Genomic DNA, 18,781 nt, shown 5'->3' on the forward strand with positions numbered 1-18,781 from the left:
TCAGCCGATCTCGCCCGGTGTGGGACTGAGCCCCACCCCAGACACACACACAGAGCAGCAAGGCCCAGGCTCCAATCTGGGCCTAGTGCTCAGTCAGCCGATCTCGCCCGGTGTGGGACTGAGCCCCTCCCCCCAGACACACACACAGAGCAGGAAAGACCCAGGCTCCAATCCAGGCCTAGTGCTCAGTCAGCCGATCTCGCCCGGTGTGGGACTGAGCCCCTCCCCCCAGACACACACACAGAGCAGCAAGGCCCAGGCTTCATTCCGGGCCTAGTGCTCAGTCCGCCGTTCTCACCCCGTGTGGGACTGAGCCCCTCCCAGACACACACACTGATGTGCCTCAATGAATCCGAGACTCGACGTTAACGGAACAAAGCAAGGCTTTTATTAACTCAGGAAGTAATACACATTGGAGAAGTGTCTCTCATCCAGAGATCTGCTGTACTGCTGTGAGACACGCTGGGGCTTGCTTAAGTAGGGGCCAGGTATGGGCGGAGCCCTACACACAATACAATACAGGTAAGGAAATGAAACTGAAACTAAACTAAACACAGGGAATACAGTGCCTGATGAATGGCATATTTCATCACATTCACCCCTTCTACAGATTTAGTCTGTTCGGGGGTTTGATAGTCCTCTGTGACCGACGTAGCTGTTGTGGTGCCGCGGGTGTCGGCTGGGTGTCCCCGGTGGCCTCCTGGGTCTCTGCCGGGGGCGCCGCCAGGGTTGTTGAAGGGGTAGTTGGTGGGGGCACCGTTGGTCGATGTTCTTCCGGGGGTGGTGAAAGGATAGTGGGTGGGTAAGAATTGCTGTGATCGTTGTTGCTGTTGTTGTCGTGGTTGTTGTCGTTGCCGGCTGGGGCGACGTCTTTTATGGACACGGTGTCCTCCCTTCCGTCGGCGTGCCGGACATACGCGTATTGGGGGTTGGCGTGAAGTAGGTGCACTGACTCCACGAGGGGGTCCGTCTTGTGGCCCCTCACATGCCTTTGTACAAATACCGGACCTGGGGTGGAGAGCCATGATGGCATGGATACGCCTGAGGTGGATTTCCGGGGAAAGACAAACATTCGTTCATGAGGCGTGGCATTAGTGGCAGTACACAATAGCGACCGTATCGAATGGAGCACATCTGGGAGGACTTCCTGCCAGCGGGAGATATGGAGGCCCTTGGTCCTTAGAGCTAGAGTGACTGCTTTCCATACTGTCCCGTTCTCTCGCTCCACCTGGCCGTTACCCTGGGGGTTGTAGCTGGTGGTACGGCTCGTGGCGATCCCCCTGGACAGCATGTACTGGCGTAGCTCTTCACTTATGAAGGACGCCCCCTATCCTCCGTATGGATGTAGCTCGGCATACCGAACAGGCAGAACAGGCTGTTGAGGCATTTAATGACCGTGGCGCTGGTCATGTCTGGGCAGGGGAAGGTGAATGGGAAACGGGAGTATTCGTCCACAATGTTCAGGAAGTAAACATTGCGGTCGACTGACGGGAGGGGGCCCTTGAAATCTAAGCTGAGCCGCTCAAAGGGCCGTGTAGCTTTGATTAAGTGGGCTCTCTCTGGGCGGTAGAACCGAGGCTTGCACTCAGCGCAAGTGCGGCAGTTCCTGGTCAGAGACCGAACTTCCTCAATCGAGTAGGGTAAGTTGCGGGACTTTATGAAGTGGAACAGCCGTGTGACCCCTGGGTGGCAGAGGTCGTTGTGGAGGGTCTGTAGCCGATCCCCGGTGGCGCTGGCACACATCCCTCGTGAGAGGGCGTCGGGGGATTCGTTAAGGGCCCCTGGCCGGTAAATGATGTCATACTCGAAGGTGGAGAGCTCGATCCGCCACCTAAGAATCTTATCATTTTTAATCTTCCCCCTCTGTTTATTATTGAACATAAACGCTACCGACCGCTGGACAGTAAGTAGGGTGAAGCGTTTGCCGGCTAGGTAGTGCCGCCAGTGGCGCACTGCCTCCACGATGGCTTGGGCCTCCTTTTCCATGGAGGAGTGTCTGATCTCGGGCCCTTGGAGGGTCCTCGAGAAGAAAGCTACGGGCCGCCCCGCCTGGTTGAGGGTGGCCACCAAGGCAAAGTCAGACGCATCACTTTCCACTTGAAAGGGAGTGTTCTCGTCCACTGCCTGTAGCGTGGCCCGCTCAATATCCCACTTAATGCTTTTGAAGGCGGCGTGGGCCTCAGCAGAGAGCGGAAAAGAGGATGCTTTCAAGAGGGGGCGGGCTTTGCCGGAGTAGTTGGGGACCCATTGGGCATAATAAGAAAATAACCCCAGGCACCTTTTCAGGGCTTTGGGAGTGTTGGGCAGGGGGAGCTCCCGTAGGGGGCGCAATCGGTCGGGGTCTGGTCCGATTTCCCCATTCTCCACCACGCTGCCTAGTATGCAGAGGCGCGTGGTGTTGAAAACGCACTTGTCCTCGTTGTAAGTGAGGTTGAGTTTTTGTGCAGTTTTCAGGAACCTCTCGAGGTTCGAGTCGTGATCCTGCTGGTTGTGACCGCAGATGGTGACGTTGTCGAGGTAGGGGAAGGTTGCCTGCAAGTGGTGGTCATCGACCATGCGGTCCATCTCCCTCTGGAAGACCGAGACCCCATTCGTCACCCCAAAGGGGACTCTGAGGAATTGGTAGAGGCGTCCGTTCGCCTCGAAGGCGGTGTACGGGCGGTCCTCTGGTCTGATAGGGAGCTGGTGGTATGCTGACTTGAGGTCGATGGTGGAGAACACCTGGTATTGGGCGATTTGGTTCACCATCTCGGATATGCGGGGTAGCGGGTAGGCGTCTAGCTGGGTGTATAGATTAACCGTCTGGCTATAATCTATCACCATCCGCTTCTTCTCGCTACCCCTCACCACCACCACTTGGGCGCGCCACGGGCTGTTGCTGCGTTCGATAATGCGCTCCTTCAGGAGCCTGTCTACCTCGGTCGCGATAAACCGCCTGTCCTCCCAGCTGTACCTCCTGCTTTTGGTCGCTATTGGCCGGCAGTTGGGAGTAAGGTTCGCGAATAGCGAAGGCGGCTTTACCTTCAGGGTAGCCAGACCGCACACTGTGAGGGGCGGCTGGGACCCACCGTAATTGAGCGTGATGCTTTGGTGGTGGCACTGGAAATCCAGGCCCAAGATCACGCTCGCACATAGATTCTTCATGATTAGTAATTTAAAATTATCGTATACAGTTCCGTTTACGGACAATTGTACCGCGCAGTAACCCATAATGGTCGATGTCTGGGTTTTATCAGCCATAGAGATGGTGCCCCGAGCAGGGACCACCGTTAGAGAGAGTTGTTGTGCTAGTTCAGGGTGGATAAAACTCTCCGTGCTTCCACTGTCAATTAAACATTTAACCCCGCACCCGTTTACCTCGATGTCCACCATTGATTTGGATAGCGGGTGCGGTCTGGTCTGGTCCACTGTGACCGATGCCACTGTAGGGCCCTGATCGAGACAAGACGGCGTCCACGCTGTCTGCTCACAAGATGGCGGACCCCAAGAGGTCGGGCAAGATGGCGTCCAAGATGGCCGCTCCCACGGCGCACACGCGGCGGTGGCGGGTTTTCCAGCGGGGTTCCCTCTGCACACCTTCTCGAAGTGCCCCTTCTTACCGCACTTAAAGCAGGTGGTGCCTTTCACCGGGCACAGGTTTCTGATGTGCTTCGGCTGCCCGCAGAAGTAGCAGTTGGGGCCCCGACGCATCGCGGCTGTCGTAGGGCTTCTGGGGGGAGAGCGGGGCCCCGACGGTGTCGGGCTGCCGGGCAGGGAAGATGCCTTCCAAGATGGCGGCGCCCTTGGTGCACACGTGGCGGCGTGGGCGGCGCGGGCCGAAGAGTAGGCGTCCGAGTTTCTCTGGGCCACATCCAGGGATCGTGCTGTGTCCACAGCCTGTTTCAGGTCCAATCCCGTTTTTTCCAGTAGTCTCTGCCGGGTGTAAGTGGAGCTGAGGCCTGCGATAAAGGCATCACGAACAAGCTCGTCAGTGTACACTGCGGCTTTTACATCTTGGCACTTGCAGTCTTTGCCAAGCGTTTTCAGGGTGACTAGGAACTCATCCAGTGATTCCCCAGGTCGCTGTGTGCGAGTAGCGAGCAGATGCCTAGCGTACACCTCGTTCGTAGGCTGCTGGTAATGCGCCTTTAGGATGTTGCAGGCGGCCGGGTACGTGTCGGCGTCTCGGATGAGGGGGTAAACCCGGTGGCTTACCCAATTCCGCAGGATTCCGAGTTTCATACTCTCAGCGTCCGTAGCGCCTGTGATGGCTGCGGAATTGTCCAGGAAGAATTCCATACACTTAAACCAGTGTCCGAATCGTGCCGATGCGTCCGAAGCATGTGGGTCCAAATCCAAACGTTCGGGTTTCAAGAGTTGGTCCATTGCGTTGAAAATTGAGTTAATAAAATTGATGTGCCTCAATGAATCCGAGACTCGACGTTAACGGAACAAAGCAAGGCTTTTATTAACTCAGAAAGTAATACACATTGGAGAAGTGTCTCTCATCCAGAGATCTGCTGTACTGCTGTGAGACACGCTGGGGCTTGCTTAAGTAGGGGCCAGGTATGGGCGGAGCCCTACACACAATACAATACAGGTAAGGAAATGAAACTGAAACTAAACTAAACACAGGGAATACAGTGCCTGATGAATGGCATATTTCATCACACACACACAGAGCAGGTAAGGCCCAGGCTTCAACCCGGGCCTAGTGCTCAGTCAGCCGATCTCGCCCGGTGTGGGACTGAGCCCCTACCAGACACACACACACAGAGCAGGAAAGGCCTAGGCTCCAATCCGGGCCTAGTGCTCAGTCAGCCGATCTCGCCCGGTGTGTGACTGAGTCCCTCCCCCCAGACACACACACACAGAGCAGGAAAGGCCCGGGCTCCAGTCCGGGCCTAGTGCTCAGTCAGCCGATCTCGCCCGGTGTGGGACTGAGCCCCACAATTGTTTGTCTGCTTAAGGCTCTTGTGAAACGCCATGGGACGGTTTTCTCCACCAGAGGTGCTGCATAAGTTGTTGACAAAGGAAATGTTTCTCCGATACTCACGCTACATATTTGATCCCTCTTGGTGTGTCGGTCCCTCGTCCAATTTGCCATATGTTATTTACAAGATTTTCCTTGTTGGAAGACTGATTGTATTTGATAAAATCGAACTCTGTCCGCACCTTGGAGCTAAACTGTGCCACTGCGATCTACACAAGAGGAACATCAGTTAAATTACACAGGATTACATCGGATATACGGCACAGAAACAGGCCATTCGGCCCAACCAGTCCATGCCGGCATTTATGCTCCACTCGAGCCTCCTCATCTAACTCTATCAGCATAACCCGCTATTCCCTTCTCCCTCATATGCTTGTCCAGCCTCCCCTTAAATGCATCTGTACTATTCGCTTCAACCACTCCCTGTGGCAGCGAGTTCCACATTCTCACCACTCTCTGGGTAAAGAAGTTTCTTCTGAATTCCCCATTGGATTTCTTGGTGACTATCTTATATTGATGGCCTCTAGTTACGCTCTTCCCCACAAGTGGGAACACTCTCACTGTATCCACTCTATCAACACCTCTCATAATTTTAAAGACCTCTATTAGGTCACCCCTCAGCCTTCTATTTTCAAGAGAAAAGAGACCCAGCCTGTTCATCCTCTCCTGATATTTATACCCTCGTATTTCTGGTATCATCCTTGTAAGTTATCCTTGTAAATCTTCTCTGCACCCTCTCCAGTGCATCTATATCCTTTTTATAATGAGACCAGAACTGTACGCAGTACGCTAAGTGTGGTCTAACCAAGGTTCGACACAGGTTTAACATAACTTCCCTACTTTTCAATTCTTTCCCTCTAAAAATAAACACTAATGTTTGCTTTTTTTGGCCTTGTTAACCTGAGTCGCTACTTTTAGTGATTTGTGTATTTGTACTCTGAGATCCCTTTGTTCCTCTACCCCACCTGGACTCGCACCCTCCCAGTAATAAGTGACCTCCCTATTCTTCCTACCAAAACGTACGTACAGAAAACAGAGAGTAGGAATAAACGGGTCATTTTTGGGTAAGTGAGTGGGCAAGAACATGGCAAATGGAATATAATGTGGAGAAATGTGAAGTTATCCACTTTGCTAGGAAAAATAGAGTATTTTCTAAATGGTGAGAGTTTGGGAAATGTTGGTGTTCAGAGGGACCTGGGTCACATTATACTCCATTTGCCATGTTCTTGCCCACTCATTTAGGCTGTCTATATCCCCTTGAAGCCTCCTTGCATCCTCCTCACAACTTACGTTCCCATCCAGCTTTGTATCATCAGCAAACTTGGATATATTACATTTGGTCCCCTCATCCAAATCATTGATGTAGATTGTGAATAGCTGAGGCCCAAGCACTGATCCTTGTGGTACCCCACTAGTTACAGCCTGCCAACCCGAAAATAACCCGTTTATTCCTACTCTCTGTTTTCTGTCCATTAACCAATCCTCAATCTATGCTGGTGCAGATGGCTTGCATCCCAGGTTGCTAAGGGAATTGGGGGAGGAGATAGCGGAAGGGCTTGCCATGATTTTCCAATCTTCCCTAGATGCGGGGGAAGTGCCTGAGGATTGGAAAGTGGCAAATGTGACACCATTGTTCAAGAAAGTGTGTAAGGACAATCCTCGTAACTACAGGCCGGTCAGTTTAACATCAGTGGTTGGTAAAGTTTTTGAAACAATAATCAAGGAAAAAATTAACGGGCATTTGGACAAATTTAAGCTAATTAAGGAGAGCCAACATGGGTTTGTAAAAGGAAAATCATGTTTGACTATTCTAATTGAATTTTTTGATGAAGTAACAGGGAGGATCGATGAAGGAAATGCAATGGATGTTGTCTACGTGGATTTTCGGAAGGCCTTTGACAAAGTACCACATAGAAGGCTGGTTAAAAAAATTGAGGCTCATGGAATAGGTGGGCCAGTGGCAGTTTGGATAAAGAATTGGCTTAAGGAGAGAAAACAGTGAGTTGTGGTAAATGGCTGTTTTTCAGACTGGAGGATGGTAGACAGTGGTGTTCCACAAGGGGCAGTGCTGGGGCCAGTGCTTTTTTTGATATATATAAATGACCTGGATATTGGAATACAAAGTGGAATTTCTAAATTTGCCGATGACACCAAAACTTGGGGATGTGACAAACAGTGATGATGATATCAACCGACTGCAACAGGCCATAGAAAGGCTAGTAGAATGGGCAGACAAGTGGCAGATGAAATTTAATACAGAGAAGTGTGAGGTGATGCATTTTGGCAGAAGGAACAGGGAGAGGCAATATACACTTAATGGCACCGTTTTACAGAGTGTGCAGGGACAGAGGGACCTGGGAGTTAATGTGCATAGGTCCCTGAAGGTGGCGGGATATATTGAGAAAGTGGTTAACAAAGCATATAGGATCTTGGGCTTCATAAATAGAGGTATTGCGTACAAAAGTAGAGAAGTTATGCTGAACCTTTATAAAGCGCTGGTTAGGCCACAACTGGAGTATTGCATCCAGTTCTGGTCACCACACTTTAGGAAGGATGCGAAGGCCCTTGAGAGGGTGCAGAGGAGATTTACCAGAATGGTTCCTGGGATGGGGGATCTTCGCTACAAGGACAGGTTGGAGAAGCTGGATTTGTTTTCATTAGAGCAAAGGAGGTTGAGGGGTGATTTGATAGAGGTGTACAAGATTATGACGGGTTTAGATAGGCTAGACGGGGAAAGGCTGTTCCCACTAGTTGATAGTAGAAGGGCTAGGGGACACAGATTTAAGGTTTTGGGCAAGAGATACAGGGGGGACGTGAGGAAAGTGGTGGAAACGGAGACACTCGATGTTTTCAAGGCGAGACTGGATAGGCACTTGAGGGAAATAAACTTGCAGGGCTACGGGGGTAGAGCGGGGGAATGGGACTGACTGGATTGCTCTACAGAGAGCTGGCACGGACTCGATGGGCCGAATGCACTCCTTCTGTGGCGTTATGACTGTATTACCGCCAACCCCATGAGCCCTAATTTTGTTTAATAACCTCTTGTGTGGCCCTTTATCGAATGCCTTCTGAAAATCCAAATAAACCACATCCACTGGTTCCCCCTTATCTATTCTGCTAGTTACAACCTCAAAAAACTTCAACAGATTTGTCAAACACGATTTCCATTTCATAAATCTGTGTTGACTCTGCCCAATCCTATTATTATTTTCTAAGTGCCCTGTTACCATGTCCTTAATGATAGATTCTGGTATTTTCCCAGCTATTGATGTCAGACTAACTGGTCTGTAGTTCCCTGTTTTCTCTCTCCCTTGTTTCTTAAATTCTGCGTTAAATTTCATCTGCCATGTGTCCGCCCATTCCACCAGCCCGTCTATGTCCGCTTGAAGTCCAATCGCATCCTTTTCACTCTTCACTATACTTTCAATGATTATCGATTAACACACACAAACCCAGAAGGAGGCCCTTCGACCCATCATGCCTGTGCCGGCTCGTTGAAAGAGCTCTCCAATTAATCCCACTCCCCTGCTCTTTCCCCATAGCCCTGCAAATACTTCCCCTTCGAGTATTTATCCAATTCCCTTTTGAAAGCTACTATTGAATCTGCTTCCACCGCCCTTTCAGGCAGCGCATTCCAGATCACAGCAACTCGCTGCGTGAAAAAATTCTAGATTGGTTCCTGGGATGAGAGGGCTGTCCTATGAGGAGAGATTGAGTAGATTGGGACGATACTCTCTGGAGTTTAGAAGAATGAGAGGTGCTCTCATTGAAACATATAAAGGCCTAGAAATTCCGTTTGGGGCGCCACGCTCGCCTGGGCGCCGGAATTACCGCTACGGATGGAGCCGCTTGCGCCATCCGGATATTCAGTTTCAGCGCCCCAAATGGAAGCGGGGCGCTGCTCGAGGCGCCCCGCATCCCTCTTGGGGCGCTGCAACTGAATATCGCAGTGCAACGTGCCGCAGCGCCACACGCTGTGGCACGGCGCGCTGCGGTGCTGCAGGCCTTCCTCCCCTTCTTAAAGGGGAGGGGCCTGCAGCAGCACGATCGGATATCGCGAGTGCTGGCAAAAGAGCCCAGCACCGAGGAGAAGTGCCGGGCTCTTGGGACAAAGCCGGCACAACGCGGGGGGGGGGGGGGGCTCAGGAGGCCGGGGACGGCGGCGCGAGGAGGTGCTGGTAGGCGGCCAGCAAAAAAAATGGCCGCCCCACACCTCAGCACCTCTACCGCCGCAGGTAGGCCCCCCTGAACCGGTCGCGAATTGCGACTGGCGTTCCAGCGGGGGGGGGGGTGCCACAAATATCGCGATCGGGGCGGTAGCAGGGCGCTGCGCACACCGATGACGTCATCGGTGGCAGCGCAGCGCTAACGGCTAGCGCCACCATTACTGCCCTGCTAAATTTCACGGGAGGTGTGACCAGTGGCGCTAAACCCCCTAAGTGCCCTCTTTAGGCGCTAACTGCTGGCGCAGCCCACCGATTTTCTAGGCCAAAATTCTTACAGGGCTTGACAGGGTAAATGCTGAGAGGATGTTTCCCCTGGCTGGGGAGGCTAGAACTAGGGGGCACAGTCTCAGGATAAGGGGTTGGCCATTTAAGACTGAGATGAGGAGGAATTTCTTCACTCAGAGGGTGGTGAATCTTTGGAATTCTCTGCCCCAGAGGGCTGTGGATGCTCAGTCGTCGAGTAGATTCAAGGCTGAGATTGAAAGATTTTTGGACTCTAATGGAATCGAGGGATATGGGGATCGGGCGGGAAAGTGGAGATGAGGTAAAAGATCAGCCATGATCTTATTGAAAGGCGGAGCAGGCTCGTATGGCCTGTATGGCCGACTCCTGCTCCGAATTCTTATGCTCTCCTCATCTACCCCTCTGTTTCTTTCGCCAACATGTGAGGATATGGGAACAGAGCAGGGAAATGGGATTAGTTTAGACAGTTCTTCGATGGGATCTAGCACCAGCACGCACACGAGGGGCTGAATGGCCTCCTTCGGTCGCTGTGATTACCTGTGTCTGCTTGTTGTTGAATTTCTTCATAATCGCTACCATGAAGCTTTGCATTTCAGAAAAATCACTTGGTGTCACGCTGCCTGAACCGTCGATCAGAAAGACAATATCGATCAGGACCTTGGGACACTCTGAGAGGGAGAGAAATACCAGGAACATTAAACAGCGGTTAGCACTTAGGCCCTTACAGATCGTGCAGAGTCACAATTCTTATATATGTGTCTCTGTGTGACATATATCTATGTGTGTGTGTTTGAGATATATATGTGTGTGTGTGATATATATCTATGTGTGTGTGTCTGAGATATATATATGTGTGTGTGTGTCTGAGATATATATGTGCGTGTGTGATATATATCTATGTGTGTGTGTCTGAGATATATATGTGCGTGTGTGATATATATCTATGTGCGTGTGTCTGAGATATATATCTGTGTATGTGTGATATATATATACATATATGTGTGTGTGATATATATCTATGTGTGTGTGTCTGAGATATATGTGTGTGTGTGTGTGTGATATATATACATATATGTGTGTGTGATATATATCTATGTGTGTGTCTGAGATATATATCTGTGTGTGTGTGATATATATGTGTGTGCATGTTATATATATGCGTGTAAAACACGTTGGTGTGGGACTGAAGTCACATATAGGGCAGACCGAGTAAGGGTGACAGGTTTCCTTCCCTAAGGTACCCTGAGTCCTTCTCTCAGCTTAATACACTTTCTGAAGTTTATAAAACATCCCTGATTAGAGACAATCCACAAATCCGATAGGTATATAATCACTAAAGTCTTTCCTCTTTCTCTCTCCCACCATGGGCACACACGGCTCTCTCTGTTCCCAACCACACTGTATAAAGTTTACCTGAATGCGGCTCTTGAAATTCGCCCTCCGAGCCTACAGACAGAGCTATGAATGGGGAGAGATAGTTTGAGATAGAGAGCTCGATAGATACATCGGCGAAGGGATAATGGATGGAGAGATAGAGACAGGAGGAGATAGGGATAAGCAGAGAGATGTACAGATAGATAGACAGATTAATAGACATATACATAGCCAGCTCGATAGAGAAAGAGAGACTCACAGATGCAATAGAATGACATAAGAAACATAAGTAACATAAGAAATAGGAGCAGGAGTTGGTCATTCGACCCCTCGAGCCTGCTCTGCCATTCAATACGATCATGGCTGATCTTCAACCTCAACTCCACTTTCCCGCCCGATCCCCATATCCCTTGATTCCCCGAGAGTCCAAATAGCTATCGATCGCAGCCTTAAATATACTCAATGACTGAGCCTCCACAGCCCTCTGCGGCAGAGAATTCCAAAGATTCATAACCCTTTGAGTGAAGAAATTTCTCATCTCAGTCCTGAATGGCCGAGCCCTTATCCTGAGACTGTGACACCTAGTTCTAGACTTGCCAGCCAGGGGAAAACATCCTCTCAGCATCTACCCTGTCAAACCCTGTAAGAATTTTATATGTTTCAATGAGACCACCTCACAGTCTTCTAATCTCCATAGAGTATAGGGCCATTCTACTCAATCTCTCCTCATAGGACAACCCTCTCTTCCCAGGGATCGCTAGTGAACCTTCGTTGGACCGCCTCTAAGGCAAGTATACCTTCCTTAGATAAGGAGACAAACACTCGACAAGATGGTACATGTTTAAGGGGCTGAATGGCCTCCTCCTTTACCCATGTACAGAACAGTCACGATCTGACTGAATGTGATAACAGGCTCGAGGGGCTGAACGGCCTCCTCCTTTACCCATGTACAGAACAGTCATGATCTGACTGAATGTGATAACAGGCTCGAGGGGCTGAACGGCCTCCTCCTTTACCCATGAACAGAACAGTCACGATCTGACTGAATGTGATAACAGGCTCGAGGGGCTGAACGGCCTCCTCCTTTACCCATGTACAGAACAGTCACGATCTGACTGAATGTGATAACAGGCGCGAGGGGCTGAACGGCCTCCTCCTTTACCCATGTACAGAACAGTCACGATCTGACTGAATGTGATAACAGACTCAAGGGGCTGAACGGCCTCCTCCTTTACCCATGAACAGAACAGTCACGATCTGACTGAATGTGATAACAGGCTCGAGGGGCTGAACGGCCTCCTCCTTTACCCAAGTACAGAACAGTCACGATCTGACTGAATGTGATAACAGGCGCGAGGGGCTGAACGGCCTCCTCCTTTACCCATGTGCAGAACAGTCATGATCTGACTGAATGTGATAACAGGCTCGAGGGGCTGAACGGCCTCCTCCTTTACCCATGTACAGAACAGTCACGATCTGACTGAATGTGATAACATGCGCGAGGGGCTGAACGGCCTCCTCCTTTACCCATGTACAGAACAGTCACGATCTGACTGAATGTGATAACAGGCGCGAGGGGCTGAACGGCCTCCTCCTTTACCCATGTACAGGACAGTCACGATCTGACTGAATGTGATAACAGGCGCGAGGGGCTGAACGGCCTCCTCCTTTACCCATGTACAGGACAGTCACGATCTGACTGAATGGGACAAAAGGCTCGAGGGGCTGAACGGCCTCCTCCTGTCCCTGTGTCCAGCTATTTCCGCGGCGCTCGGAAGGACCTCAAACTTGCCCTGAACGTCTCCGACTGATTGACCCTTCGGGGTGTGTAGGACGAGGGGGCGATTACCTGGCAGCTTATTCGGAACCCTCCGTGATGGGGTCAAAGACGAATCCAGAACGTCACAATAACCGTTGATGTAGGTGTTCGTGTGGCATTCATACGAGAACCTTGGAACACAGGTCTAATAAAAGAAAGACTCGCATTTATATAGCGCCTCTCACGACCACCGGACGTCTCAAAGAGCTTTGCAGCCAATGAAGTACTTTTTGAAGTGAAGCACTGTTGTAATGTGGGAAACGCGGCAGGCAATTTGTGCACAGCAAGCTCCCACAAACAGCAATGTGATAATGACCAGATAATCTGGGTTTATTTGTTATATTGGTTGAGGGATAAATATTGGCCCAGGGCACCGGGGAGAACTCCTCTGCTCTTCTTCAAAAGAGTGCCACGTCCACCTGAGAGAGCAGACGGGGCCTCGGTTTAACATCTCATCCGAAAGACGGCACCTCCGACAGTGCAGCGCTCCCTCAGTACTGCACTGGAGTGTCAGCCTAGCTTTATGTGCTTAAGTCACTGGAGAGGGCCTTGAACCCAAAACCTTCTGACTCAGAGACGAGTGTGCTACCCACTGAGCCTGGGCTGACACAAATGGAGAAAGTCAGTGGATCAGTGAGTTTATAAAGACCAGGAGTCAACTTTATCTATCCCGTGCTGTACCTGCCCTGGGAGTGTTTGATGGGACAGTGTAGAGGGAGCTTTACACTGTATCTAACCCGTGCTGTACCTGCCCTGGGAGTGTTTGATGGGACAGTGTAGAGGGAGCTTTACTCTGTATCTAACCTGTGCTGTACCTGCCCTGGGAGTGCTTGATGGGACAGTGTAGAGGGAGCTTTACTCTGTATCTAACCCATGCTGTACCTGCCCTGCGAGTGTTTGATGCGACAGTGTAGAGGGAGCTTTACTCTGTATCTAACTCGTGCTGTACCAGCCCTGGGAGTGTTTGATGCGACAGTGTAGAGGAAGCTATACTCTGTAGCTAACTTGTGCTGTATCTGCCCTGGGAGTGTTTGATGGGACAGTGTAGAGGGAGCTATACTCTGTAGCTAACCTGTGCTGTACCTGCCCTGGGAGTGTTTGATGGGACAGTGTAGAGGGAGCTTTACTCTGTATCTAACCCGTGCTCTACCAGCCCTGGGAGTGTTTGATGCGACAGTGTAGAGGAAGCTATACTCTGTATCCAAACCCATGCTGTACCTGCCCTGGGAGTGTTTGATGCGACAGTGTAGAGGGAGCTTTACTCTGTTTCTAACACATGCTGTACCTGCTCTGGGAGTGTTTGATGGGACAATGTAGAGGGAGCTTTACTCTGTATCGAACAGATGCTGTACCTGCCCTGGGAGTGTTTGATGGGATAATGTAGAGGGAGCTTTACTCTGTATCTAACAGATGCTGTACCTGCCCTGCGAGTGTTTGATGGGACAATGTAGAGGGAGCTTTACTCTGTATCTAACCCGTGCTGTACCTGCCCTGGGAGTGTTTGATGGGACAATGTAGATGGAGCTCTACTCTGTATCTAACCCGTGCTGTACCTGCCCTGGGAGTGTTTGATGGGACAGTGTAGTGGGAGCTTTACTCTGTATCTAACCCGTGTTGTACCTGCCCTGGGAGTGTTTGATGGGACAATGTAGAGGAAGCTTTACTCTGTATCTAACCCATGCTGTACCTGCCCTGGGAGTGTTTGATGGGGCAATGTAGAGGGAGCTTTACTCTGTATCTAACCCGTGCTGTACCTGCCCTGGGAGTGTTTGATGGGAGAGTGTAGAGGGAGATTTACTCTGTATCTAACCCGTGCTGTATCTGCCCTGGAAGTGTTTGATGGGACAGTGTAGAGGGAGCGTAACTCTGTATCTAACCCGTGCTGTACCTGCCCTGGGAGTGTTTGATGGGAGAATGTAGAGGGAGATTTACTCTGTATCTAACCCGTGTTGTACCTGCCCTGGGAGTGCTTGATGGGGCAATGTAGAGGAAGCTTTACTCTGTATCTAACCCATGCTGTACCTGCCCTGGGAGTGTTTGATGGGACAGTGTAGAGGGAGCTTTACTCTGTATCTAACCCGTGCTGTACCTGCCCTGGGAGTGTTTGATGGGAGAGTGTAGAGGGAGCTTTACTCTGTATCTAACCCATGCTGCACCTGCGCTGGGAGTGTTTGATGGGACAGTGTAGAGGGAGTTTTACTCTGTATCGAACCCGTGCTGTACCTGCCCTGGGAGTGTTTGATGGGACAGTGTAGAGGGAGCGTAACTCTGTATCTAACCCGTGCTGTACCTGCCCTGTGTGTGTATGATGGGAAAATGTAGAGAGAGCTTTATTCTGTATCTAACCCGTGCTGTACCTGCCCTGGGCGTGTCTGATGGGACAATGTAGAGTGAGTTTTGCTCTGTATCTAACCCGTGCTGTACCTGCCCTGGGAGTGTTTGATGGGACAGTGTAGAGGGAGCTTTACTCTGTATCTAACCTGTGCTGTACCTGTCCTGGGAGTGTTTGATGGGACAGTGTAGAGGGAGCTTTACACTGTATCTAACCCGTGCTGTACCTGCCCTGGGAGTGTTTGATGGGACAGTGTCGAGGGAGCTTTGCTCTGTATCTAACCCATGCTGTACCTGCGCTGGGAGTGTTTGAGGGGACAGTGTAGAGGGAGCTTTACTCTGTATCTAACCCGTGCTATACCTGCCCTGGGAGTGTTTGATGGGACAGTGTAGAGGGAGCTTTACTCTGTATCTAACCCGTGCTGTACCTGCCCTGGGAGTGTTTGATGGGACAGTGTAGAGGGAGTTTTACTCTGTATCGAACCCGTGCTGTACCTGCCCTGGGAGTGTTTGATGGGACAGTGTAGAGAGAGCTTTATTCTGTATCTAACCCGTGCTGCACCTGCTCTGGGAGTGTTTGATGGGACAATATAGAGGGAGCTTTACTCTGTATCTAACCCATGCTGTACCTGCCCTGGGCGTGTCTGATGGGACAATGTAGAGGGAGTTTTACTCTGTATCTAACCCGTGCTGTACCTGCCCTGGGAGTGTTTGATGGGACAGTGTAGAGGGAGCTTTACTCTGTATCTAAACCGTGCTGTACCTGCCCTGGGAGTGTTTGATGGGTCAGCGTAGAGGGAGCTTTACTCTGTATCTAAACCGTGCTGTACCTGCCCTGGGAGTGTTTGATAGGGCAGTTTAGTGGAAGCTTTACTCTGTATCTAACCCGTTCTGTACCAGCCCTGGGAGTGTTTGAGGGGACAGTGTAGAGGGAGCTTTACTCTGTATCTAACCCATGCTGTACCTGCCCTGGGAGTGTTTGATGGGAGAGTGTAGAGGGAGCTTTACTCTGTATCTAAGCAGTATTGTACCTGCCCTGGGAGTGTTTGATGGGAGAGTGTAGAGGGAGCTTTACTCTGTATCTAACCAGTATTGTACCTGCCCTGGGAGTGTTTGATGGGACGTTGTACATACTTACGACAGCCTGCGGTTGTGCTGAGTCACCTGTTGTCAGTGAGAGACCGAGATTCTTCGATCCTTTTGGCACTGGTTTGAAAGCAAAAAGGATAAAATATAATTCTTCTTAACAGATTCATGAAATAATCACTGCTGCCTGGTACTGTACGGCCCGTGTGTGTCTCAGTGTCAGCTCTTGTATATGTACAGCACACAGCGGGTAAAAGGGAATGATTCACTCCCGTCTGGTACTGTACGGCCCGTGTGTGTCTCAGTGTCAGCTCTTGTACATGTACAGTACACAGCGGGTAAAAGGGAACGATTCACTCCCGTCTGGTACTGTACGGCCCGTGTGTGCCTCAGTGTCAGCTCCGGTACATGTACAGTACACAGCGGGTAAAAGAGAATGATTCACTCCCGTCTGGTACTGTACGGCCCGTGTGTGTCTCAGTGTCAGCTCCTGTACATGTACAGTACACAGCGGGTAAAAGGGAACGATTCACTCCCGTCTGGTACTGTACGGCCCGTGTGTGTCTCAGTGTCTGCTCCTGTACATGTACAGCACACAGCGGGTAAAAGGGAACGATTCACTCCCGTCTGGTACTGTTCGGCCCGTGTCTGTCTCAGTGTCAGCTTCTGTACATGTACAGCACACAGCGGGTAAAAGGGGACGATTCACTCCCGTCTGGTACTGTACGGCCCGTGTGTGTCTCAGTGTCAGCTCCTGTACATGTACAGCACACAGCGGGTTAAAGGGAATGATTCACTCCCGTCTGGTACTGTACGGCCCGTGTGTGTCTCAGTGTCTGCTCCTGTACATGTACAGTACACAGCGGGTAAAAGGGAATGATTCACTCCCGTCTGGTACTGTACGGCCCGTGTGCGTCTCAGTGTCAGCTCCTGTACATGTACATCACACAGCGGGTTAAAGGGAACAATTCACTCCCGTCTGGTACTGTACGGTCCATGTGTGTCTGAGTGTCAGCTCCTGTACATGTACAGTACACTGCGGGTAAAAGGGAACGATTCACTCCCGTCTGGTACTGTACGGTCCGTGTGTGTCTCAGTGTCAGCTCCGGTACATGTACAGTACACAGCGGGTAAAAGGGAACGATTCACTCCCGCCTGGTACTGTACGGCCCGTGTGTTTGTCAGTGTCAGCTCCGGTACATGTACAATACACAGCGGGTAAAAGGGAACGATTCACTCCCGTCTGGTACTGTACGGCCCGTGTGTGTCTCAGTGTCAGCTCCTGTACATGTACAGTACACAGCGGGTAAAAGGGAACGATTCACTCCCGTCTGGTACTGTACGGCCCGTGTGTGTCTCAGTGTCAGCTCCTGTACATGTACAGTACACAGCGGGTAAAAGGGAACGATTCACTCCCGCCTGGTACTGTACGGCCCGTGTGTGTCTCAGTGTCTGCTCCTGTACATGTACAGCACACAGCGGGTAAAAGGGAATGATTCACTCCCATCTGGTACTGTACGGCCTGTGTGTGTCTCAGTGTCAGCTGCTGAACATGTACAGTACACAGCGGGTAAAAGGGAACGATTCACTCCCGTCTGGTACTGTACAGTCCGTGTGTGTCTCAGTGTCTGCTCCTGTACATGTACAGTACAGAGCGGGTAAAAGGGAACAATTCACTCCCGTCTGGTACTGTACGGCCCGTGTGTGTCTCAGTGTCAGCTCCTGTACATGTACAGTACAGAGCGGGTAAAAGGGAATGATTCACTCCCGCCTGGTACTGTACGGCCCGTGTGTTTGTCAGTGTCAGCTCCTGTACATGTGCAGCACACAGCGGGTAAAAGAGAATGATTCACTCCCATCTGGTACTGTACGGCCCGTGTGTGTCTCAGTGTCAGCTCCTGTACATGTACAGTACACAGCGGGTAAAAGGGAACGATTCACTCCCGTCTGGTACTGTACGGCCCGTGTGTGTCTCAGTGTCAGCTCCTGTACATGTACAGTACACAGCGGGTAAAAGGGAACGATTCACTCCCGTCTGGTACTGTACGGCCTGTGTGTGTCTCAGTGTCAGCTCCGGTACATGTACAGTACACAGCGGGTAAAAGGGAACGATTCACTCCTGTCTGGTACTGTACAGCCCGTGTGTGTCTCAGTGTCAGCTCCTGTACATGTACAGTACACAGCGGGTAAAAGGGAATGATTCACTCCCGTCTGGTACTGTACGGCCCGTGTGTGTCTCAGTGTCAGCTCCTGTACATGTACAGCACACAGCGGGTAAAAGGGAACGATTCACTGCCGTCTGGTACTGTACGGCCTGTGTGTGTCTCAGTGTCAGCTCCGGTACATGTACAGTACACAGCGGGTAAAAGGGAACGATTCACTCCCGTCTGGTACTGTACGGCCCGTGTGTGTCTCAGTGTCAGCTCCTGTACATGTACAGCACACAGCAGGTAAAAGGGAACGATTCACTCCCGTCTGGTACTGTACGGCCTGTGTGTGTCTCAGTGTCAGCTCCTGTACATGTGCAGTACACAGCGGGTAAAAGGGAACGATTCACTCCCGTCTGGTACTGTACGGCCCGTGTGTGTCTCAGTGTCAGCTCCTGTACATGTACAGTACAGAGCGGGTAAAAGGGAACGATTCACTCCCGTCTGGTACTGTACGGCCCGTGTGTGTCTCAGTGTCAGCTCCTGTACATGTACAGCACACAGCAGGTAAAAGGGAACGATT

At 50.9% G+C, this 18,781-nt stretch overlaps 1 protein-coding gene across 1 annotated transcript in view; it reads right to left on the reverse strand.

The window, feature by feature from the left end:
- The window catches only part of LOC147095434 (integrin alpha-M-like), a gene marked incomplete at its 3' end in the record, with an annotated part of 164,427 nt that overhangs the window by 21,548 nt on the left and 124,098 nt on the right, over window positions 1–18,781 (reverse strand). Inside the window, exons 5-8 of the mRNA XM_085973636.1 lie at window positions 16,104–16,171; window positions 12,665–12,779; window positions 9,979–10,109; window positions 5,036–5,181 (exon numbers count right to left, since the gene is read on the reverse strand). Of these exons, the coding sequence (XP_085829762.1) occupies window positions 5,036–5,181; window positions 9,979–10,109; window positions 12,665–12,779; window positions 16,104–16,171 (460 nt within the window). The remainder of the gene's footprint in view (window positions 1–5,035; window positions 5,182–9,978; window positions 10,110–12,664; window positions 12,780–16,103; window positions 16,172–18,781) is intronic.

Source organism: Somniosus microcephalus, unplaced genomic scaffold, assembly GCF_052327205.1.
Source record: "Somniosus microcephalus isolate GS21.2 unplaced genomic scaffold, FLI_Smic_1.0 unresolved_chr1, whole genome shotgun sequence".
NCBI classification, from domain to species: Eukaryota; Metazoa; Chordata; class Chondrichthyes; order Squaliformes; family Somniosidae; genus Somniosus; species Somniosus microcephalus.